General features: G+C 41.6%; 1 protein-coding gene across 8 annotated transcripts in view; it reads right to left on the bottom strand.

The window, feature by feature from the left end:
* Positions 1-25,571, bottom strand: part of LOC137378172 (tumor protein D54-like) — an 86,031-nt gene that overhangs the window by 14,342 nt on the left and 46,118 nt on the right. For 4 of the 8 annotated variants that reach the window (XM_068048323.1, XM_068048326.1, XM_068048324.1 and 1 more), the window contains 4 exons: positions 23,193-23,294; positions 14,899-14,925; positions 12,269-12,310; positions 11,897-11,945 (listed from right to left, as the gene is read on the bottom strand). In XM_068048323.1, the coding sequence (XP_067904424.1) occupies positions 11,897-11,945; positions 12,269-12,310; positions 14,899-14,925; positions 23,193-23,294 (220 nt within the window). Of the gene's footprint in view, positions 1-11,896; positions 11,946-12,268; positions 12,311-14,898; positions 14,926-23,188; positions 23,295-25,571 lie in introns of those variants that run through there. The other 4 variants (XM_068048327.1, XM_068048325.1, XM_068048329.1 and 1 more) reach the window with 2 other exon arrangements.

The following is a 25,571-nucleotide window of genomic DNA, read 5'->3' as shown; positions in this document are numbered from 1 at the left end:
TTCTTCAGCTCTTGTGCTCAGCCAGTTGTTTTTGGCTTTTATAAAAAGGTGGAATTTGAATTGAATTAATAAATCTGGTATTAAAAGCTAGTCTAATGATGGCCATGCAATCATTGTTGATTGTTGTAAAAACCCATCTGGTTCACTAATGTCATTTAGGGAAGGAAATTTGCTGTCCTTACTTGGTCTGGCCTACATATGACTCCACACCCACAGTAATGTGGTTGACTCTTAAATGCCCTCTGAAATGGCCCAGCAAGCCACTCAGTTGTATCTAACCGCTACAAAGTCAAGAAGGAATGAAACCAGATGGGCCAAGCGGCATTGACCTAGGCACTGGAAAAGACAACAGCATACCCAGCCCTGTCGACCCTGCAAAGTCCTCTTGACTAACATCTGGAGGCTTCAGCCAAAGTTGGGAGAGCTGTTACACAGACCAGTCAAGCAGCAGCCTGACAGTCATACTCATGGAATCATACCTTACAAATGTCCCAGACACTGCTATCACCATCACCCGCCAGCAGGACAGACTGAGAAGAGGTGGCGGCACAGTGTATACAGTTGGGAGGGAGTTGCCCTGGGAGACCTCAACATCGCCTCCGGACCCCATGAAGTCTCATGGCATCAGGTCAAACATGGGCAAGCAAACTTCCTGCTGATTACCACCTACTGCCCTCCCTCAGCTGATGAGCCAGTACTCCTCCATGTTGAACAACACTTGGAGGAAGTACCAAGGGCAACAAGGGCACAGAATGTACTCTGCGTGGGGGACTTCAATGTCCATCACCAAGAGTGGCTCGGTAGCACCACTACTGACCGAGCTGCTAGACTGGGTCTGGGGCAGGTGGTGAGGGAACTGTTACAACCAGGTGAGAAGGGTGTCTAGGGATCTTTTACTGTCTTCGCCTGGTCTTACTGTAACAATGTTTAATTTTTTTTTTTTAAAAAAGAGTGTTTTGAGCTCTTCCTTGTTTAATGCTTGTTCACCACTTTCCAATTATAAGGCAAAGAAATGAGCACTCCAGGTTTTCTTAGGTTTAAAGAAAAGTGAAATTTATTAAACTTACTTAAACCCTAATTCAGGTTAACACCTATGGATATATGACGTGCCCGCGCTAGCATGCACACATGCAAATAGGGACAAAGAAAAACTAATTAGAAAGGTTTGAGACAGTCTCTTAAGAGGGTTTCTTGTTACTGTTTATGTTTCCAGCTCGTCGTAGTCTTGAACTGTAGACTGCTCTTGCTTTTTGTTTGGGCCTAGTATTCTTAAACCTCGTTCATGTAATAGACTTTTCTCTGAGTTCATGTGTCTTCAATGAGTCCTCCGTTCCGTGAGAGAGAGATAGGAGCAGACAGGAGAGAGGTGTTCAGTCAAGCAGCAAAGCACTTGCTCAGCAAGTTCAAATTCAAACAGCCAGTTAGTCATGTGACTAAACTGGCCTGACCAGGTTTTGTATATTGGAGAAGCAGGGACCGGGTCCTTTGTTCCAAAACGGTCTTCTAGCATGCAAATGTCTTTCCAGTCACAGGCTTCGCAATTCCTTGCGACAGGCCCCCTTTTCTTCCCAGCCACAATTTTAAGTTTTAATGCTCATGTGGCGAAATGTGTGCCTCAGTCTTGGCAGGTGGGGGCCTGTATGACAGAACCAACAAAAGGGAAAAACAAACTTGGCCTCAATGTCACCAATCTGCCTGCGGCAGATGCATCTGTCATGACAGTTTTGGTAGGAGTGACCACCGCACAGTCCTTGGAGACGAAGTCCCATCTTCACATTGATACCCTCCATCGTGTTGTCTGGCACTACCACCGTGCGAAATGGGATAGATTTTGAACAGAACTGGCAAATGCAAAACTGGGCACCCATGAGGTGCTGTGGACCATCAGCAGCAGAATTACATTCAACTACAATCTGTAACCTCATGGCCTGGCATATCCCCCACTCTATTACAATTAAGCCAGGGGATCAACCCTGGTTCAAAGAAGAGTGCAGGAGAGCATGCCAGGAGCAGCACCAGGCATACCTCAAAATGAGGCGTCAACCTGGTGAAGTTACAATCCAGGACGACTTGCATGCCAAACAACGTAAACAGCACGTGATAGACAAGCTAACCAATCCCACAACCAATGGATCAGATCTAAGCTCTGCAGTCCTGCCACATCCAGTCATGAATGGTGGTGGACAATTCAACAACTAACTGGAGGAAGTGGCTCCACAAATATCCGCATCCTCAATGATGGGGGAGTCCAGCACATCATTGCAAAAGATAAGGCTGAAGATTTGCAACAATCTTCAGCCTCCTCTTGAAGTTCCCAGCATCACAGGTGCCAGTCTTCAGCCAATTCGATTCACTCCACATATCAAGAAACAACTGAAGGCACTGGATACTGCAAAGGCTATGGGCCCTGACAACATTCCAGCAATAGTACTGAAGACCTGTGCTCCAGAACTTGCCATGCCCCTAGCCAGGCTGTTCCAGTACAGCGACAACACTGGCATCTACCCGGCAATGTGGAAAATTGCCCAAGTATGTCCTGTACACAAACAGTTCAAATCCAACCCGGCCAATTACTGACCCATCAGTCTACTCTCAATCATCAGTAAAATGATGGAAGGTGTCATCAACAGTGCTATCAAGCAACAGCTGCTCAGCAATAACCTGCTCAGTGACGCTCAGTTTGGGTTCCGCCAGGGCCACTCAGCTCCTGACCTCAATGCAGTCTTGGTTCAAACATGGACAGAACAGCTGAACTCCAGAGGTAAGGTGAGAGTGACTGCCCTTGACGTCAAGGCAGTATGACAGTGTATGGCATCAAGCAGCCAGAGCAAAACTGGAATCAATGGGAATCGGGAGAAAACCCTCCGCTGGTTGGAATCGTACAGAGCGCAAAGGAAGATGGTTGTAGTTGTTGGAGGTCAATCAGCTCAGCTCCAGGACTTCACTGCAAGAGTTCCTCAGGGTAGGTGTCCTAGTCCCAACCATCTTCAGCTGCTTCATCAATAACCTTCCTTCAATCATAAGGTCAGAAGTGGGGATGTTTGCTGATGATTGCATAATGTTCAGCAACATTTGCGACTCCACAGATACTGAAGCAGTCAGTGTAGAAATGCAGCAAGACCTGGACAATATTCAGGCTTGAGCTGATACGTGGCAAGTAACATCTGCCACACAAGTGCCACACAATGACCATCTCCAACAAGAGAGAAACCAACCATCTCCCCTTGACATTCAATGGCATTACGATCGCTGAATCCCCCACTATTAAAATCCTGGGGGTTACCATTGACCAGAAACTGAACTGGAGTAGCCATATAAATACCGTGGCTACAAGAACAGGTCAGAGGCTCGGAATCCTGCAACAAGTAACACCTCCCGACTCCCCAAAGCCTGTCCACCATCTACAAAGCACAAGTCAGGAGTGTGACGGAATACTCTCCACTTGCCTGGATCGGTGCAGCTCCAACACTCAAAAAGCTAGACATCATCCAGGACAAAGAAGCCACTTGGTACCCCATCCACAAACATTTACTCCCACCACTGACGCACAGTGGCAGCAGTGTGTACCATCTACAAGATGCACTGCAGCAACGCACCAAGGCTACTCAGGCAGCACCTTCCAAACCTCTACCAACTAGAAGGACAAGGGCAGCAGATGCGTGGGAACACCACCACCTGCAAGTTCCCCTACAAGCCACACACCATCCTGACTTGGAACTATATTGCCATTCCTTCACTGTCGCTGGATCAAAAGCTTGGAACTCCCTTCCTGATAGCACCGTGGGTGGACCCACCCCACATGGACTGCAGCGATTCAAGAAGGCAGCTCACTACCACTTTCTCATGGGCAATAAATGCTGGCCTGGCCAGCAACACCTACATCCCATGATACGGATAAAAAAAAACAAAAGCACACAATGAGGTATTCCCTGCTTTGTACACAAATCTGTGCTAAAGTTTTACAAACACTGCTAATTGACTGTTTAGGTTTTCCCTTTAGCTGATGAATGCAAAATGTAACATGGGCCTTTATAGCTTTCTGAGCAGCAGCCATCATAACTGCTTCAGCAGAGAGTGTTTTGTGGCCAGTTTCTGGTATGATTCCTGGCCATTTCCCCTGTTCCTCTTACTTTTCTCCCCTGATGTCTCTCCTCAGCATACATTTTGTGGGCTTCTTGCATACACTTCACCAGCTTGCCATTGACAGGATCATTGTACTCCAAACTTGACTTATCCTCTGCTCTCAGTGCATAATTCATAGTTTGCATGACACTGTAGGTGCTACTATCCTCCTGATTCAAGCTCTGCAATTCTCCCTCAGTGTCCCCGGCCAATTCCCTCCACAAGCACATAGGGACAGGTGAGGAGGTGGTAGGAATATGGGATTAGTGTAGGATTAGTATAAGTGGGTGGTTAATGGTCGGCACAGACTCGGTGGGCCGAAGGGCCTGTTTCACTGCTGTATCTCTAAATCTAAAAATCTAGATCCCATCCCCCCAACACACACAGTTGCAATTTTTAAGCTGGTCTTTTAAGGTCTGAAAGGGAGAAACCAATGGTGGGTTTCCGAAACCCCAACGTCGGAAATCTGCCATTAGGCAGAAATTTCTCAGCCCTGCACCAGACACAGGCAGAAAGTGCCATTCCCCCCCACCCACTGCAGCACAATTTGTACTGTCTCTTGCCCACCAGAGACAAATGTCATTGGACAGCAACTCCACCCTGCTCTCCCCCATTTGCTGAGGTAAAAAACCAATGCCTGTACTCCTGCAGATGTAAAGTTATCCTTGCTCCTTCCCCCTGCCCTCCTCTATTTCTCCGTCCTTCCCGCCCGTTAAATCATCTGCCTTCTTTCTCTCTTGCACTGTCTTGGATCAATTTGATCGTCCTGCCCTCAAACCCTGTTTGAACTGAAAAATGCCATTGGTCTTGACTATTTATGTGCATCACAGGAGATAAGCTAGTTTACTTTTCTGCTGTTAATTTCCCTTATCTAATCTCATTACTAAGCATTTATCCCCATTTTATGCTTTTTTCCCCACAATCAGCCCACCTTCCCAATGTATCCATATCCCTTCATCTTCCCTTGTATTTGAATCATCCCCTTGTGCACTTTGGTGTCATCTCCAAGCATATTTAAAGAAATATCCTCCGTAACCTTTTTTCATTTTCTCCTTTAGCTCTTGACCAGTTTCTTACCCACCTGCACCTGTTATATACGCCTTGGTCCATCATGCTGCCTTAATACTTGAGGAACAATTTTTTTCTATGGCCCTTACACAGTAATAGTTTCAGGCAGGAGAAAACTTTTGATCCATTTGGCGACCCCACCCCCACATCCACATTTTTCCTTGGTACATTTCCAATAATCCTAAATCCCATTGCTGCTCATATCTACCTTTTTCACTGTTACTCTTCTTCCCTAGTAATAAACTTTAGTTTTATACTGTGTCCAGTAGCACTTTTCTTCCTTGCTTTTGTTCTCTTACCAATGCTGCCCACTTTCCTTAGCCAACTCCCACAAATCTGCCTTTTAGTTTACGGGATCAAAATAACAGATAAAATAACTGTAAAATTAAAATCAAACTATGAAAAATTTAAAGTGTCTTAAATCCATGGCCCTATTTCTCCAAAACATATTACACATCATTAGCACAGAAGTCAAGAAAGTGAAAATTAGATTTTAGCAGCTTTTTTTTGTATTAAGTGAAATAGTAAGCCAGAAGCATATGTAACAAGGATAGATGGTACAAGACTATTTCTTTCCATTGAGCTTCAATGGTCTATGCTGCACCATTTTCATTTAATACCAGCTCTAGCCTAATATTGAACTAACTAGATTTTGCCTTTTTTTTTTAAAATAATGCTTTATCTCATATCTCATGACCCAGTTTCACTTCTTACTCAGGCTAATTTTGATCATTCTCAGCCACAAACTGGCTTCCTCTGTTCTTTTAAACTAGTTCTGAAGCTGCACTAATCAAAATCAATATTTCGGTGTTTACAGAGAAAAATCCTGTTACACCTCTAACATGCAACCTTAATTTTTTTTTTTTAAACAGGACAAAAACATGCCATTCAGCCCAATGGAACCATGTCAGTGCCTATGCTCCACTTGAGCCTTTTCTGACCCTACTGAGATAGTCTTGCTCAATTATTCAATCCAGCTCTTAAAGTGCTCATAGGATCACAGGAAATAAGAGTAGGCCATGCGTCCCGTCGAGCCTGCTCCGCCATTCAAACAGATCATCGTTGATCATCTACCTCTAAGCCATTACCACCCATTATCCCCATATCCCTTGAAGTAGTTAGTGTTGGGGGGGCTGGGGGTGGGGGAAGAGATAGAGGAGAGGGGGCCACACCGAGGCCTCGGTGCCACTGGTAAAATGCGGCGGCGTCTTCTTGGCATCGAGGCAGGCTGCTCCTGCAAGTATTTTACAGGCCTCCCCGCCATGACCCCCAACGTCAGCCCCATGTGTCAGGAGTTCCATTTTTTTTCATATTTCAGGACTGTTCATTCCCTACCTCTCATGGACTAATGGTTTGAGATACTAAAGGTTTTCTATTATTTACTCTTAAAAAACTGTATGCCTCTTTTACCTAAACATTGTTATTTCGCACATTCTCCTCCTTGGTTGGGTGACCAGAGAAATTTCAAGGGGAAACTGAGATGAATCATGGTAAAGAATAAAACTTTTGCCGTCTACACTGCTGGTACATTTGCACTGAAGAGGAAATTTGTTTGCTATGTTCAATTAAATTTTTACCATTTCCTTAGCTGCGTTTCTTATCTTTGACAAGTTTTTTTTCTATATGAACAATCCTCTTAACAGGTTTTTTTTCCACTTGATTGTCAGGCTTTCTAACCTTTCCAGCCCATGCAGTTACTACATTGTCTGGTTCAGTTGCTTTTTATTATTTCCATCTTTCTCAGCTTCTCTTCCCATCTGGTGTTTTAAAAACAAGTTAAGCAGCTTTTATTTGGCCCGAGTTATCAGGTTCTGCAAAATGGGAACCGGTGAGCACATTTCAAATATTCATAGCACTAAATACAGTTCCTTCATCCAGCAATAGAAATGCAAACCCAATTGTGCACTTTTTAGGGAGAAGGTTAGATTTATTTGACTGGCATGCTGGACTTTGGAAAAACTTCAACTGTTTGGTGGGTTGATGCTCTACCCTGGCACTAATAAAAGGTGAAACCAGAAAAATGCCCTGCAGTTTAAAAAAAAAAGACGTATACAATCCCTTAGCAGCCATGTGAAATGAGAAAACATACTCTCATCTATTTTCATTAATGACCTACAAGCTGTATAAATGTAAAGCAATTCGATCTCAAGGAGACATCTTTCTACCAAAACAGTTTTAAAACTGAGCAGAGAGCACTGTTGCAGAAAAACAAAAAAACCAAGGATACTAATTTGGTTTTGCAGACTAGATAGGCAGAAGAGAGGACCACTTTGACTGTGAACTATAGTTTAAACTCTTAGTTTACAGGGAGATGATTAATGGGCTATTCTAACAGTCTAGGATGTTCCTTTCTTCACCCACTGTCTACACACACTTCAGGAAGATGTCACTAGGTAGCACTCAGGAACCCTGGCCGATATCTCCCTCTGTAATGGTGATTGTATTAGGGTAGTCGTAACAACCTTATTGCAATAATTGATCTCTATGTCTCAGCAGTTCACTGCTTCAACTAGATGACCCACTGGGGGAAGACTCAAAACACAGGGTGTGAACTCCTGAATTTGTCAAATGCTTGTGCAAACACAAAATTCTTCACAGATCTAAAAAAATTAACCATAACTTCCAGGCATGTGTACCAAAAACTGAAGTGCACAATGAAGCATAAAAAATAAAGCTTTCTCCAAAATTTGAAATGCTTCAAATTGGCCAGCAGATGGCAACATACATGAAAATAACCACCATCTTTTAGCTTTGTACAGAAGGCTGGTGGCCATTTTGTCTGTGGCAGCAGCCCATTCACAATCCTGCTGGTTGCCATTATATACATTTAAATGCTGCCTGTGGGAAAAGTGGAGATTTGATTAACATACTGCAATTTACATGGATAGATCAATTCTTCAGTTTATAGTTATTTTTGCCTCTCTAACAATTATACCAATGACCATTTTGACAAGGGGTGCACACGAATTCCAGAAATTCTGAAAACATGCATGCAAAGTAGTATCTGAAGAATGAACATGTCTAATTAATAATTTTGCAGTCAGGTCTGAATGTGTGATTCAATTGCCCTGCTTTTGACATTGCACTATTCGAAGACCACCAATCTGGAAATGGAACTTAGAGTTAAATTTTTCAACAAAAGTATGGAAGACACTGGATTGGTGGCACAGTACAGAGTTGTAAAACTCATGGCGGTGACTGAAATTCTCCCATTTGTTTTCAGATTTCAATTTTGCCACAATGGTAATACAGTAAAACAGCATTACGACAAAAGCAAAATACCACAGATGCTGGAAACCAAATAATGGAAAATGCAGATCAGGCTGCATCTGCGCAGAGAGAAAAACAGTTTACGTTTCACTTTGATGACCTTTCGTCAGAAACATTAACTCTTGATTCTCTCTCCACAGATGGCAAGTACTTCCAGCATTTTCTGTTCTTATTTCCATAAAAGATCACATCCTTTCCAAAAGGAAAGGGAAAGTAAATCAACAGGTACATCAATGGCTGCTCTTGTGCATTTCCGAGCAATCTGCCATTAAGTTGCACTGCAGACTTTCTCCCAAGGCTCTGCTAAACAGTCCTATTGGCCAAGAAAGATTCCAGGAGACAATGGGAGGGTGAAAAAAAAAACAAGGAACCAGAAAGGACTACAAAGAAAAGAAAATGAATTCTTAATCAATCAGAGACTCAAACTCCCAAGTTGGAATCATCTCGAAACACTAACTGTTAATCCAGATTCCTGAGAATTTTGAGCGAGGTTCATACTGACATTTTTGATTACTAGAATAATAGCTGAAATTCTCAGGGATCTAGAATGTTTGTAAACGTAAGCAATTTGCTCAATCGCACATCCAGAAACATAACTGAAGCTGTCCACCCCATAACCCAATGAATGCTGCTAAAAATGTTTTTTTTTATTCTTTCATGGGATGTGGGTGTGGCTGGCAAGTCCAGCATTTGGTGCCCATCTCTAATTACCCTTGACAACTGAGTGGCTTGCTAGGCCATTTCAGAGGACAGTTAAGAGTCTACACAATGCAGTGGATCTGGAGTCACACGTAGATAAGACCAGTTAAGAACGGCAGATTTCCTTCCCTATAGGACAATAGCGTACCAGATGGGTTTTTACGACAATCGGTGATAGTTTCATGGCACTGTTACTGAGACTAGCTTTCAATTCCAGATTATCAATTAATTGAATTTAAATTTAATTAGGGGCAGCACAGTGGCGCAGTGGTTAGCACCGCAGCCTCACAGCTCCAGCGACCCGGGTTCAGTTCTGGGTACTGCCTGTGCGGAGTTTGCAAGTTCTCCCTGTGACCGCGTGAATTTCCGCCGGGTGCTCCGGTTTCCTCCCACAGCCAAAGACTTGCAGGTTGATAGGTAAATTGGCCATTGTAAATTGCCCCTAGTGTAGGTAGGTGGTAGGAGAATGGTGGGGATGTAGTAGGGAATATGGGATTAATGTAGGATTTGTATAAATGGGTGGTTGTTGGTCAGCACAGACTGGGTGGGCCGAAGGGTCTGTTTCAGTGCTGTATCTCTAAACAAAATAAAATAAAATAAAATTCCACCAGCTGCTGTGGTGGGATTGAACCCATGCCCCCAGAGTATTAGCCTGGGTCTCTGGATTACTAGTCCAGTGACATTACCACTATGCCACCACCTCCATGTGATGGATATTCTCCCTACTTACTCACTCTTAGTTTAGAATACAACATTTCCTGACAGAAAATACTTGTATAACTGGTCTCAACATTGCCTCAGCTATTATTGGTCCAACTGAAATGAATCTGTGCACCTTTGGTTAACTCACCCTCTCATTTCGTTATTTTTCCTTCAAAGAAATACTGGCTAAGTTTTGCTGTTAAATAACTGCAAACAGAAAAACTCAACTGTTACTACTTCAAGCAGCAAATATTGTTACCTCATTGATATCCAGGAATGAAAATTATTTCAATATCCATTCAGAAGGATGTGTCAATTGTACAACATGTACAATGGGGACGATCTAATATCCTTTAAATAAAATTCTTAACAAACAAGTTAGTTTAAAAAAAGTGAAGTTGGGAGGTAAAGTCTTGTGTTTTAAACAAAATTTCCCCATCAAGGAACATTCAGTAGAAATTATATTCAATGATGTTTTTGTACTAACAGTTAGACTACAAAGAAATTGGGTATGGGTGCCAATTATAATTTTTACTTGCATAAATTAAAAATTTCCCTTTTGAGTTTGGGCTACCAAGATTTGATGCATTAGTGCTCAGCTGGATACTTTAAGCCATCTCCTCTTGATGTTCACCAGCTGGCATGAAGCTTTGCAACCTTCGAGCAGCATTCAAAATACACGAAAAGTTCTAAAATAATCATTCAAGGAATTTGGAAATTCTATTCATATTTGCTTGTACGACTTCAATTTATCCAAGACAGGAGCAGTAAATTCTCAGAAGCATCCAGTCTGCTTCAATCTTCAAACACTGCTAGGATCTCCAGTCTACACTACCAATCAAGACAGAAGCGGCTCAGCCACTTAATTATTTCAGACAAATACCTTCCAAAGCTGTTTAGAAGCAGATCGGGAGAATAACTTTTAACAGATACACAAAATGGATATTTCCTGGTTTGGTGTTTTTTTTTCCAAAAAGTGGATTTCCCATCATGCTGCGCACAAAGTTTGAACAAGCAAATTTCTCAGAGTGCACTAGCGACGTTGTAGATAGCGATGTAGGCATCTGAGGCTTCTACAGCTTAGGAAGCGCGATCTAGCAATAGAAGTGTGCAACTGTAGACATGGCTGCGTGATAGCTAAGTTATAATAGGAAAAATCTTCCCGAGATGCTTCTCAGACAGGACAGAATGGTAATGCCTAAATAAAGGGTGTGCAGTGAAGATAGCAAATTAAATACACTGTATAGACAGATGATGAACATTTTAGGCACAAACTGTTTGTGCAATATCATACATTTGAGGGCAGAATACAAGTGGCTATCAGGTTACTTCCAAAAGTTCCATTTGGATATAAAATTGGCACTGGACAATCACAGGTGGGTGCACTTCTGTAATCTATACAGTGTTCCCTTACAAGGGTATGAGAAAGTCCACTGATGAGTTTTCACTTAAAAACTGACATAATTAAATCCCTAACATACCAGTTAAAAATTCAGAAAATAAAAATTGAAGTTTTAAAGAGTATTTAGTCACCTTTAGTAATCGTAAACAGAAGGAATGTGACTAAAAAAATCCCAGAATTCCTATGCAACGAAAATGGAATTTGATTTATACAGTCACCATAAAGGCTATGGTGGATATAAAGGTGTATTTTCCTGACCTTGATTGAAGCTTACTATTTAATGCACTCACAAAACCACTTTTATAATGATCAGTTCTTAGTTGGGTATAAACCCCAACAATGGAGAAACTCATTCCACATTTCATCCCATGGAAATATACCCTTTTTCACAGCTGAAACTTAGTTGAATGCCAAGGGCCACATGCTCAATTGGAATCTCTAATTGAGATAATTATAAATATGGAATGATGGTCAAGTTTTTTTGGGTGAGAATTGCTTTTGATACAATGACAAAAATGATGGAAACTGTAGCATGTAAGAATTTATTTCTCCACACCGAATTTGCTCTACATGTAGCAGGCAAAGTTGCAAAAAAAAAAAAACGCGGCTGGCACATTTGCTTTTATTTCATACCTTTAGATTTCCAACGCTTTCTTCAAATGACTTAAAGGTAGGGGATTCCCTGAAATCAAACAAAAACAGAAATTGTTGCATGTTTGATAATTAAACCAAATACATTCAAATCTCAGAACCGTTGTCAGTTCAACAAGTCCTTGCAATCTAACCAGTCAACTGAATAACTATATCTTAAATAAATCATAAAAACTATTTAATTATGGTAAAACTTTAGGACCAGCAATAATGGCACTAAACTTGGAAGTATACAAGGCAAAACTTGCAACAAAATGAAATGCTACACTTTCAGGTAATTAAAGGGGCTAGTATTACCAGCAACTCAAAAGAAAGGAAAGGTTCTGAGATCAAATTAATGTTGTAATACATTACCTCATAGCAGGCATGCTTATTGAATGACGTATGGAGTAACTGCTGCTCGGAAGCATTAAGAAATGAACAAATAGCCCAAGTTACAAAGAGATAAATATTTGCCCAATGGGCATGGTAAGGTTATCAAACAATGAACAAGCAAGCAACGGTTTCTCAGTGGCAGCAAACCTTTCTAACAGTAATTTTATAAATGCAAGATCAAAAACTACACAAGAACCTGCAACTCACAAAAAACTAGTTCTTCATACATTGAAGCTTTTTAAATAAAATCTTACAATTTAATTCTCATTATAAAAGAAAATTATGTCTTTTAAGCTACATTCTGAACATAAATGAATTTAAGATGACCAATATTCGTAAGACCACAATTTTCACTCCTTGGTTAAATTCATGAATGTCCAATCCCAATGGTATGGGGAACTTTGACCTACTTCTGGGTCTCTATCTACACATAAGCACCTCAAGGTGTACTGGCCTTCAGACTCCCCTATCTGCTTGGATCACCTGGCCTCAACTTTGATATCTACAGAATCAAATTAGACATGACAAGTATTCATAGGGCAGTGAATTTGTATCGGAGCAGAAAGCCTTTGTGATGCATCCTCATTATAAGTTTCCGAAGCATTGACCAACAATGCAGAGCATGCACAGAGTGAACATGACTTCATCAGTACGTCTGAACATTTGCTAGCATGAATCTGTGCATGCGCGCGCCGGTGTCACCATGCAACGATGCCAGATGTAATGACGTTCGAGCGTTGCCTCAATGGCTGCAATCGCCGCCTCCATTCCCTACCCCCCCCAATAGCACCCCGCTTTGGCTGCTCACTTCCTGCTCGCCTTGTCGCTTCCCCCCCACCCCCACCTCTGTGCTGCTCCCTCCCAGCCTTGCTGCTTACCCACCAACACCCCCCCCCCACCTGCTCACTCCCCGCTGCATCCGCTCACTCGCTGCTCCTTTTTTCCTCCCCCCCTACCACCCCCGCCCCACCGCTTCTCTGGGCTGCGTGACGGGGAAGGAGCCGCCAAGGGGCGACATGGTGATGGGATGACGTGGGGAGCAAGCAGATGAGGTGGGAAAGCAGCGAGGCAGGGAACGATTGGCCGAAGGGAGGCCATGGCAAGGCGACGTGCAAGCAGATGGGCATGACAGGGAGTGACGACAAGCGGCGATGGGAGGGAGCGGGATACTGTTGGAGTACGATGCAGGTGGCGATCGGAGCCACTGAGGGAGTATGGGTTTAATGTGTGTCTTTTGTGACAAATGGAGCAGCGCCATCTTTATTACTGGCAGCTGCCTGAGACGTTGCAGATAGTGACGTTTCAGTCGATGAGGCTGCATTTGTGCATGTGCCAATACTGCACCACCTTATGGTTGCATTGTCAGCAAATGCAGCCATAAATTTATCACCATGAAGCTGTCTTGATTTTGCATTGGGGCCAAACCTGGTAGTACAAATTGGGCATCAAGACTGAAATGAAAGTGGAGTGAGACAATTTCCTCCAGGAAACTTTAGTCTTCACATGGTTAGACAGAACTGATATATAGTCCCTTAAGTTCGAAAAAGGTGGAGAGGTGATTTAACCAAGGTATTAAACATGACAAGGATTTGATAGTTTCTCTGTATCTACCCTATTTCCTCCGCTGGGTGAATCCAGAACAAGGGGGCACAATCTTTACTATTAGACAGAGGACACTCAAAAATGAAACCAGGAAGCACTTTTTCCACACAAAGTGGAATGGAAATCTGGAATCCACCCTGCCCCGCTCCACCCCCCACAAAAAAGATGCTGGGTCAACTGAAATTTTCAAGACTGAGACTGACATTTATTGCCCATCCCTAGTTGCCCTTGAACTGACATTTCAGAGGGCATTTTAAGAGTCAACCACATTGCTTGGGTCTGGAGTCACATGCAGGCCAGACCAGGTAAGGACAACAGATTTCTTCCTTCCCTAAAAAAGACATTAGTGAACCAGATGAGTTTTTACAACAATCAAAAATGGTTTCACAGTCACGATTAGACTATCTTTTTAATTCCCAGATTAATGGAATTCAAATTTCACCATCTTCCATGGTGGGATTCGAATCTGTGTCCTAGAGCAGTAGCCTGGGTCTCTGGGTTACTAATATAAAAATAAGAAATGCTGGAAATACTCAGCAGGTCTGGCAGCATCTGTGGAGAGAGAAGCAGAGTTAACCTTTCAGGTTAGTGACCTGAAATGTTAACTCTGCTTCTCTCCACAGATGCTGCCAGACTGAAGTATTTCCAGCATTTCTTGTTCGTATTTCAGATTTCCAGCATCTGCAGTAATTTGCTTTTATCTCTGGGTTACTAGTCCAGTGACATTACCACTACGCCACTGCCTGAAAAGCCTATTCCTGCTCATTTATTTCGGTGTTGGGTCAGGATCTTAATCAAATTCAGACTGAATTTATACTAACTGCAACATCAGCGCAAAACAAAATTTTATATCGAAACTACAATTGTTGTGTGAATGCACCCTTAAACTTGAGTTAATTTAGAAAGTAAAGAGCCAATAGTGAAAAAAAAAATCACAATTTTAGGAATACAAAAACTTCACATCAGACTTGAGGCTATGCCCAGAACAAGCTGCACATTCATCTTACCTAAAGGACTGAGAAAAAGGGTGAGACCTGAATAAGCCAATAACAAAAAGGAAAGATAGGTCAGCCAGAACAGATAGAATTCAGGCCAGTATCACCAACTTGCACTACAGAAAACAGCAAAAGCATCACACCACACATAGTGATTAACCTTCATAAAGTCTTAGTCCAGGAGAATGAAATATCAGGATGATACCTTTGAATCTGTCAAAAAGCTTTTTGCTGCCATATTGAAATACCCAAAATAGAATTTAAGTGAAAGTTCTTAGAGATAGCTCCAATTATTAAGACAGCTTGTACAGTTGACTTATGGGGATTAAAATAAAACTCAGAATACTCGCTCAAAAATACAAATATATTCACCAAAATAGTTTACTGTAAAAAAGACTACTAAAAAAACTGATGTGAAGCAACATTTGTATTGAGTATCCATATTAGGCTTTGAAATGTAGATACAAAGCAATGCTAGCATTATATTGACCCAATTTGAGAGCAGTGAATAATTCAGTGATTTTATGAGTATTTCTGAAGTATTGTCAAGTCAAAACAAAATAGAATTTTGAGGAGCAGTTACCAAACTCAAGGCAGAATTTTTTTTCCACCAAAAGAATTCTCAATCTGGCAGCCAAACATTTGAAAAATTTAGCAATCATCTCCAAGTATTAATCCTTACAATTCCCACTTTGTGATCTTAAACAGAGTACACAAATCGTCAAACATGGAATAACAATGCTGATTATGAGCTAAGGGGCAAAATGGAGAATTTATCACATTTAATTTTTGATTACATAAGAATAGTCAACCAATAATCATCATGCAGCTATTTATCATATTTAAGAATTACACACATCTCCAGCATTTATATTCAATGCTATCCGATATTAGGCTTGATACATGACAAAGATGGAAAGAAATTCCTGAAATGTGCACAAGAACTTTCTTGATCAGTATGTTCCAGTCCAAATAGGAAGGAAGCAGTGCTGGATCTAGTTCTGGGGAATGTGAACCAAATGAAGCATTACAATATTAGGTTTAGAGTCGTGTAGTTATAGAAAAAGGCAAGGAAAAACAATCACATTTGAAAATACTCAACAGGAGAACTAATTTCAGTGAGTTAAAAACAGATCTGGCCCAGGCAGATTGGAATCAAAGACTGGCAGGAAATAGCTTGGATAAAGGTTAGACACATTCCCACGAGGGGGAAAGGAAGGGCATCCAAAATTGGAGTTTGCAGGGTATCGAAGATATAGGGATTAAAATTAAACAGAAAAGGAGATTTAATGATAAATATCAGGTTTATAATTCAGTTGGGCATCAAGCTGGATACAAAATGTACAGAGAAGTGAAGGAAATATGAAGGTAAAGAACATGCATGAATATAGATTAGTGGGCAACATAAAAAAGGGAACACAATGTCTTTTATAAATATATAAACAGGAAAAGGGTAGTCAAAAGGAAGGGTGGGGTTGATCAGGGACCAAAATGGAGATGTTCTTGTGGAAGCAGAGTGCATCGTTGATGAATGAAATGAGTATTTTGCATTTCAAAAGAAAAAGGATGCTACCAATGTCATAGTAAAGCAGGACGTAGTAGAGAAAATGGACAGGATGCAAATAGATAGAGGAGGTTGGCAGCGCTCAAAGCAGAAATGGTACCCAGACCAGGTGGGAGGCACTCTAGGTTGCTAAGGAAAGGAAGGGTGGAAATTGCAGAGATTCTGGCCACAATCATCCAATTCTCCTCAGATATGAGTGGTGCCAGAGACTGGAGGACAGCAAATGTTACAGCCCTGTTCAAAAAAAGCAGGAGCGATAAACCTCAAAACTGCAGGCCAGTCAGCGTAACATCAATTGTCAGGAAACATTTAGAGATAATAATCGTGACAAAATTAGTTGGCATTTGGTAAAATATGGGTTAATAAGTGAAAGCCACCAATTTGTTACCAGCAAATCATATTTTACCAACCTATTTGAGTTCATTGATGAAGCAATGGAGAAGGTTGATAGGGGCAGGGCAGCTGGTGTGTACACAGACTTTCGAAAGCCCATTTAATAAAGTACCACATAATAGACTGGTTAGAAAATTGAAGCCAATGGAGTTAAAGGGGCAGGAGTTGCATCGATACAAAATTAGCTGAAGACAGAAGACAGAGTAGCAGTAAACATTTGTTTTTCATACTGGAGAGAAGTGTGCAGTGGTGCTTCCCCAAGGACCAGTGTTATGACAAAGAGAGACGGGAAATACAAAAGCAAGCAAGTTACGCTGAGCCTTATAAAACACTGGCTAGGCCCCAGCTGGAGTATTGTGGCCAATTCTTTAGAAAAGGCGTCAAGGTCTTTGAGAGGGCGAAGAGGAGATTTACTAAAATGGCATCAGGGTTTTAAGAGTTCAGTTATGCGGAGACACAACAGAAACAGAGTTGCTCTCCTTGCTCTGAGCTCATCTGATCCACGATATGCACCTCCTGCACTCTTGATCCTATCCCCACTAAATTGCTGACCACCCAACTCCCCGTCCTGGTCCCCACATTAACAGACATTAACAGTTCTCTCTATTCAGGTGTTGTCCCTCTCTCCTTCAATATCGGCTGTCTTCATCCCTCTCCTCAATAAAAAAAAACTCTTGACCCCACTATCCTTGCAAACAATTGCCCCATCTCTGAACTCTCTTTCCTCTCAAGTCCTTGACCATGCTGTCGCCTCCCAAATCGATGAGCATCTTTCCCGGAACACCATGTTTGAATCCCTGCAATCAGGCTTCTGCCCCACCACAGTACCGAAACAGCTCTTGAGAAGCCATCTGTGACTTTGATATGTGACTGTGACAAAAGTAAACTTTCCCTCCTCACCCTTCTCCACCCATCTTCAGCCTTTGAGACAGTTGACACCATTCTGCTCAATGCCTCTCCAGTGTTGTCCAACTGAGTGGGACTGCTCTCACCTGCTTCCATTCTTATCTATTTAATCATAGCCAAAGGATCACTAGCACTGGCTTCTCTGCCTGCTCATGCACTGTTACCTCTGGTGTCCAAGGCCCCCTCCTACACCTCATCAGCATGCCGTGCCTCGGAATCATCCAAACATACGCGTTAGTTTTCACATATATGCTGATGGCACTCAGCTCTTACCATCATCTCTCTCAACTCCTCCACTGTTGCTAAACTATCAGGCTGCTTATCCAACATCCAGTACTGGATGAGAAGAAATTTCCTCCAATTAAATACTGGGACGACTGAAGCTATAATTTTCAGTGCCCACTCCAAATTCTGCTTCCTAGCCACTGACTCCATCTCGCTCCCTGGCAACAATCTGAGATTAAGTCAGTCTGTTCATCACCTTGATGTCACATTTGACAGAGATGAGCTTCTGACCTCATTCACGCCATCCCCAAGACTGCCTATTTCCACCTCCATAACATTGCCCGACTTCGCCTCCGTCTCAGCTCATCTGCTGCTGAAACCCTCATTCATGCCTTCGTTACCTCCAGACTTGACTATTCCAATGCACTGCTGGTTGGTCTCCGACATTCTATCCTCAGTAAAATTGAGGTCATCCAAAACTCTGCTGCCCATGTCTGAACTCACACCAAATCCCGTTCATCTATCACCCTTGTGCTTGCTGACCTACAATGGCTCCCGGTCAAGCAAAGACTTGATTGTAAATTTCTTATCCTTACTTTCAAATCGTCCGTGGCTTCACCCCTCCCTATTTCTGTAATCTCCCCCAACCCAACAACCCTCGAAGATATCTGCACTTGTCTAATTCTGGCCTCTTGAGCATCCCCAATTTTAATTGCTCCACCATTGGTGGCTGTGCCTTCAGTTGCCTAGGCCCTAAGCTCTCGAATACCCTCCCCTACACCTCTCTACCTTGCCTTCCTCCTTTAAGACACTCCTCAGAACCTACCTCCTGGACCAAGCTTTTGGTCATCTGACCCAATACCTCATGTGGCTCAGTGTCATGTTCTTTTATAATGCTCCTGTGAAGCGCTTTGGAATGTTTTATTACATTAAAGCCATTATCTAAATAAGTTCTTGTTGGAGGAGAAAAGGTTACAGGGAGATTCGATCATTGGATAGTGCTTTCAAAGAGACAGCACAGAATGGGCTCCTCCTGTGCTGTACCATTCTAGAATTCCAACTGTGTCTTCGCTCCCAAAGTTCTTCATAGGATGTCTCCAAAATGCTTTACAGCCAAAGATTATTAAAGATGCTATATAAATGCAAGTCTTTATTTCTATCATCTGGCTCTTTAACAGTAGGCCATATTCTGCAAAGTTTCAAGTTGATGCTACTTCAGAGCCTTCCAATAATTGTTCACTGATGTATCATAGCTGTTTTGTGAAGAATAAATCGCTGAACCTTACTCTTCATAGTATCATACATCCAAACAGGCTTTTCTTTAAAACCAAATGTCATGGTTCAGCTGGGAAAATGCTCAGCACTGGTGCAGAATTAAGTATATTTTGATGTACTTGAAACGGAATAAACATTTAACCACAAAATAAATCATATTAAAGAGGATCAGTGTGTAAAGAATACACACAAAATACATGCAGCTACATATTTCAAACCAAGTTCAGAAATAAACATCCAAATTTGACCTTCCTTGAACATGCAAGAACAACACACGAACAATCACGCAAAGTAGCTTAGAAAACAACAGCTATTCACGAGTGGAATTTTTATTTGAAAAAAAGCTTTCTTAAAATCTGTACCTGAATGGATCCAGAGGCATTAATCAAATTAACCTTTCTAAAAAAAAATTCCAAAGCATTTCAGCATTCATACTGTTTCATTTATTTTAGCAGGGGTGTAGTAGTGGAAATGTGGGAGGAAATAGTAAAAAACGTGTTTGAAAAAAAATTGTATTTTATAACAAAAAGTGAAGGGCAATCCCTTGAGTGCCAGTAGGAGGACACTGAAATGCTGCGCCAAACAGTTGTAGAATCAGCACCCTCCACACATGAGTTCTTAATCTCAACTGTGCCCACAATGAGAAGACGTTTAATGGTATCTCAGTTGCTTCACCACTGGAAAAAAAAGGAACAAGGAGCAAAACAAACAAAATTAACAAAAATCTCAATCCTTCTCAAAGGAAGGAAGAAAAAAAATCAGAATTGGTATAATTGGTTATTCATTAAGTTACTTCTTTCTAATACTGTACTAACTTCTGGATCACCACCATTAATAGTTGCCTGAACACCTCTGTCTGCATTTGCCAGTGATGTAAAAAGTACCCCATTATGTGAACAGGATGTACATTCAGTTGATACATTATAAAAGTCTCTTCAGTGATCTTTTTCAAATTCAGCTGATTGATTTTTTTTTTTAAACTTCATTTGGGGGATGTGGGGGTCACTAGCTAGGCCAGCATTTATTGTCCATTCCTAATTGCCCTCGAGAGGCTGGTGGTGAGCTGCCTTCTTGAATCGCTGCAGTCCCTGAGCAGTTACAATGAAACCAAGTCTTCACTACCAAGTGTCTGATGTGAATACAAGACCAAATTTGCACTTATCAATCAAGGTTGAGTCGATACTTCACCACAAAAGTATTGTTTACCTTAGTCCAGTAGTTTAGTTGCATCATAAAGCCAGTTACTGTATAGTAAGCTACTTGCTTGTTTGGCTAGTTCATAAAATGAGGTTGATGGCAGAGTCAGAAATGTGGGGAATTTGAAGACAAAACAATGCAAAGCTATTTTTTTTTTTTCTAGACACATGCTTCATTTAGCAGACCTAACCATTAAACAATTAAGCAGCAGAAATATTGTATTTGGAAATACAGGTTCAAAAAGACTCATTAATCCATGTCACACTGTCAACTATGAATAGACAAAAAGATTTATCTTAACCCTGGCCCACAAGTGAGAAATTATTTCAGTGCAGTCTCATTGATTGACAAATGATCTTCAGCGTTCTGTGTCTTTGTGATGTCTGCTTTGAAAAGATGATGTTTGACCCAATGGTATGATCAGGAGGAACATTAAGATCCAATTGCTTGATAAAACTGCCTATCCAGCTTGTCAACAAGGAACCAAATTTTATTCACATTGGTTCAAACTCCAGAATGGACAGTGGATGATGAAGCCACAGAATGACAAGCAAGGTCATTCTTAAATAGTAAAAACAAATAAGATTCACTAATGTCCATCAGGGAAGGAAATCTGTCATCCGTGTGGGGTCTGGTCTACATGTGACTCCAGATCCAGACCCACAGCAATGTGGCTGACTCTTAACTGCCCTCTGAAATGGCCAAGCAAGCCACCCAGTTGCATCATACCGTTACAGAAAAAACAAATTAATAAAACCGTATGTATCACCTGGCAGCAACTTGGGCACTAGAAACAAAGGCACACCTTGCAAAGTGCTCACCACTAACATCTGGAGATGTGTGCCAAAACTGGAGAGCTGGCCTACAGACGAGTCAAGCAACAACCAGACAGACATACGCATAGAATGAGACCTTCCAGCCGATATCTCAGACTTCATTAGTTGCATTCCACCAGCAGGACAGACCCCCGGAGGTAGCGGCAGAGTGGTATACAGCCAGGAGACAGGTACCTTAGAAGCTCTCAACCTTGACTCTGGACTCCATGAAGTCTCTCTGCATCAGGTCAAACATGGACAAGGAAATCTCCTGATTACCACCTACTGCCCTCCCTCAACTGGTGAATCAGTACTCCATGTTGAACACCACTTGGAAGAATCTCTGATGGTAGCAAGGGCACAGAACATACTCTGGGTGGGGACCTTCAACATCTATCACCAAGACTGGCTTGGTAACACCAGTACTGACTAAGCTGGCCGAGTCCTGAAGGACATATCTGATAAACCAGCCCTGTGACACGTGGTGAAAGAACTAACACGAAGGAAAAACCTACTTGACCTCACCCGTACAATCTACCTGTCACAGATGCATCTGTCCATGACAGTATTGGTAGGAATGACCACCGCAGAGTCCTTGTGGAGGGAAGTCCCAGTTTCACACTGAGGACAGTGCAGGTCAGAGGCTGGTAATTCTGCAGCATGAAGTCACCTCCTGACTCCCCAAAGCCTGAGCACCATCTATAAAGCACAGTCAGGAGTGTGACAGAATACTCTCCACCTGCTTGGATGAATGCAGCTCCAACAACATTCAAGAAGCTTGACACCACCCAGGAAAAAGCAGTCCGCTTGACTGGCATCCCATCCACCACCTTAAACATTCATTCCCTCCACCACCAGTGCAGCATGGCAGCAGTGTATATCATGTACAAGATGCATTGCAGCAACTCACCAAGCCTCCTTCAACAGCACCTTCCAAATCTGCACCCTCTACCACCTAGAAAAACAATGGCAGCAGCCCACCACCTGCAATGTCCCCTCCAAATTACACACCATCCTGACTGGGAACTATTTCGCTGTTCCTTCATTTTCACTGGGTCAAAATCCTCCAACACCATCCCTAACAGCACTGTGGTGTACCTACACCACACAGATTGCAGCGGTTCAAGAAAAAAAAACTCACCACCACCTTCTCCAGGGCAATTAGGAATGGGCAATAAATACTGGCCTTGCCAGCAACACTCACATTCCATGAACGCATAAAACGCATTACATGTTAAAAGGAAGAACCAAAGTAAAGAGAATGTGGAAGGAATAGAGATCCAAGAAAAATACAAAAAAATTACTCGACTTTCTTGAAAAAAAAAATTATTAAGTATTGCATTATTTTTGCAGTAACACAATATCTTGAACATAATTAATCAAAGAGAGATTTTTGCTTTAGCATGACAGTTTATAAGCTGATATTTATTTTAAAGGGGACTGGAGCTGTCGCTAATCAGAGTGTTAATACTTTGCATTGCCTCTTTCATTTAAAACATCAGATCACAAGTTTTCCTTACAGAAACTGACCAGGAGGCAGTTAAGACTTCTACAAATACTGCACACTTTGAATGCATCTCCTCCCGCTGATCAATCAAGATGGATTTTCAATTTTTCTGCAAGGTGGATTTCACCAGGCTTCACCCAGTTCAAATTTTTGGTACTATTAGTTTATGGACTGGAGTTAAGACCTCAGCAGAAAACAAATCTGCAATTAGCAACGATTCAAGTTTCACCACCAGTGGGTTGGCAGATTTAAAATAGATAAGCACAATTAAAAGCTCTATTAGTACCATCACTTTAAAAGGATTTGACAACACATTTTGAAACCACCGTTACAAAAGTACATAATTTCCTGGCATTTCAAAATATTTGACTCGATGTCTTCAACCAATGACATAAATGTAACAATCTCTCAAAAGCAAACTCACTTAATTTCTCCCAATGTCTTACTAAGAACTGAGCCAACACTGGAAATGGCATTGGAGGTCTTAGATCCAGCAGTAGAAAGTGTTGCTTGGGTCTTCTTGTACCTGGAATTAAAAAAAGTAAGAGTTTGGATATTATGCATGAACATAAAGTTAAATTTACGTTGAAAAATTCAAATAAACCTGTTTATTACAGTAGAATATAAAGAGAATACAAAGTGGGATCCTACAACAGAGCATCTCAATCTGATAACTGATGAGAGGTAAAAAGCCTGAACAGTTTAGGCAGGTGGTTTTTTTGTAGGTAGAAGCTGTCGGGAGAGAGATCAAATATGGAACAAAGCTCAAATGAGGGGATCTGCAAAACAGATTGGAGATAAAGGAAGCAAATTAAATCACTGATGCTTTAAGTCTGAAGAAAAAGTAGAATAAAATTACAGAAGGAAGAGGGCATATATATGGATGGCTGTGGATTACATCAACAGTTCAGTGTTAAACCACAGGAGCTTGCCAGGTCATCAAAACAAACGAGATGAAATTAGCATTCTTTTCGCTCAACTCTTTGTTCCACTTTTAGTTTCTTGTTCTGCTTTCTGGTCTCCAAGTTCCTTTGCATCCACAACAGAAGCAGGTACTATGCCTTTATTACTCCACAACCAGCTACCAGCTGTTGTGAGGTACAAGGATTCTCACCCTCCAACTTTATTTATTTCCCCTAGAAAAATAACTGGCTTCTATGCCAGAATGCATCCACTGACAAACTAGTGTGAACCCTCGACTTACACATGCCACCAACATTGCTGGAAATGAAGTGCATAAAAGAAAAATAAATGCAACCCTCCTAAAAACAAACAACAGCCTTGATTTAAAATTTTCCTCGTTTGTTCTCTTTCCTTTTATAAAAAGATTGCACTCATCATGGTGAGGGATGGATGTCTTTGAGGACTGAAATTCTTATTTCAGAACATCCATCATCGGCATCAAGCACTGTCTGGTCAGGTTTAATACATCACAATGTTAATTAAGGCTTCAGCTCTTCTGCCCCAGTGTGCCTCACCATTTCCAAAACTGGCTATCCTGTGGTTTTTGACCGAAAAATTACCAATTAGTCCAGATTCAGGGAAGTTTTGCACTGTAGCCATGTACATACCAGGAACCAGGCTGATATCTAACCCCATTTCACTTCATATCTTACAGCCAGCAAGAAGAGGAGACTTGCACTCATAGGAACAGGAGTAGGCCATTTAGGCACTCAAGCCTTTTCCACCATTCAGAGATCATGGCTGATCTGTGACCTAACGATATATGTCCACCTTTGTCCCATATCGCTTAACACCTTTGGTTAACAAAAATTAACGAGATTTAAATTTTAAAATCAATTGCAGTTTGCTACAGAGAGTTTCAAACTTATACTTTTTTTTTTGCGTAGAAGTGTTTCCGAAATTCATTCCTGAAAGATCTGGCTTTAATTATTAGCATACAGCCCCTAGTCCTAGACTCCCCAACCAGTGGAAATAGCTTACCTCGATCTGCCCCCTTCAATATCTTCAAAACGTAAATTACCCCTTAACCTTCTAAATTCCAGGGAATACAAGCCTAGCTTGTGTAATCTCTCCTCGTAAATTAACCAGGGTTCATTCTGGTAAATCTACACTGCACACCCTCCAAGGCCAATATATCCTTCATAACCTGTGGGGGCCCCGAACTCCTCGCAGTACTCCAAATGTAGTCTGACCAGAGCTTTGTACAGTGGTAATATAAAACTTCTATCCCCTTGTATTCTAGTCCTCTCAATATAAAGGCAAGCATTAGCCTTTTTCATCATTCTCTGTACCTCTGTGTAACATTTTAATGATCGATATCAATGATTTGGATGTGGAAACCAAATGTAATATTTCCAAATTTGCTGATGACAAAAAACTAGGTAGGAACGTAAGTTGTGAGGAGGATGAAAGACGACTTTAAAAGGATTTGGCCAGGCTAAGTGAATGGACAAGAACACGGCAGATGGAATATAATGTGGAGAAGTATGAACTGATCCATTTTGACAGAAAAAAAAACAGAAAGGCAGAGTATTTCTTAAATGACGAGAAGTTAGAAAGCGCCTTCTCATCATTTAAGAAATACACTAAAAGTTAGTATACAAGTGCAGCAAACAATTAGGAAGGCAAATGGTAGTCTGGCCTTCAGTGCAAGGGGTTTTCAGCACAAAGTAAAGACATCTTGCAGCAAACGTGTACAGCCTCGGTGAGACCGCACCTGGAGTATTGTGTACATTTTTGCTCTCCTTATCTAAGGAAGTATATACTTGCCATAGAGGGAGTGCAACACAGTTCATCAAACTAACCCCTGGGATGGCAGGACTGTCTTACGAGGCGAGAT

This window comes from Heterodontus francisci, chromosome 16 (assembly GCF_036365525.1).
Source record: "Heterodontus francisci isolate sHetFra1 chromosome 16, sHetFra1.hap1, whole genome shotgun sequence".
Lineage (NCBI taxonomy): Eukaryota > Metazoa > Chordata > Chondrichthyes > Heterodontiformes > Heterodontidae > Heterodontus > Heterodontus francisci.
Note: the sequence above shows the minus strand (reverse complement) of the source record. Positions and strands in the feature narration are given on the sequence as shown.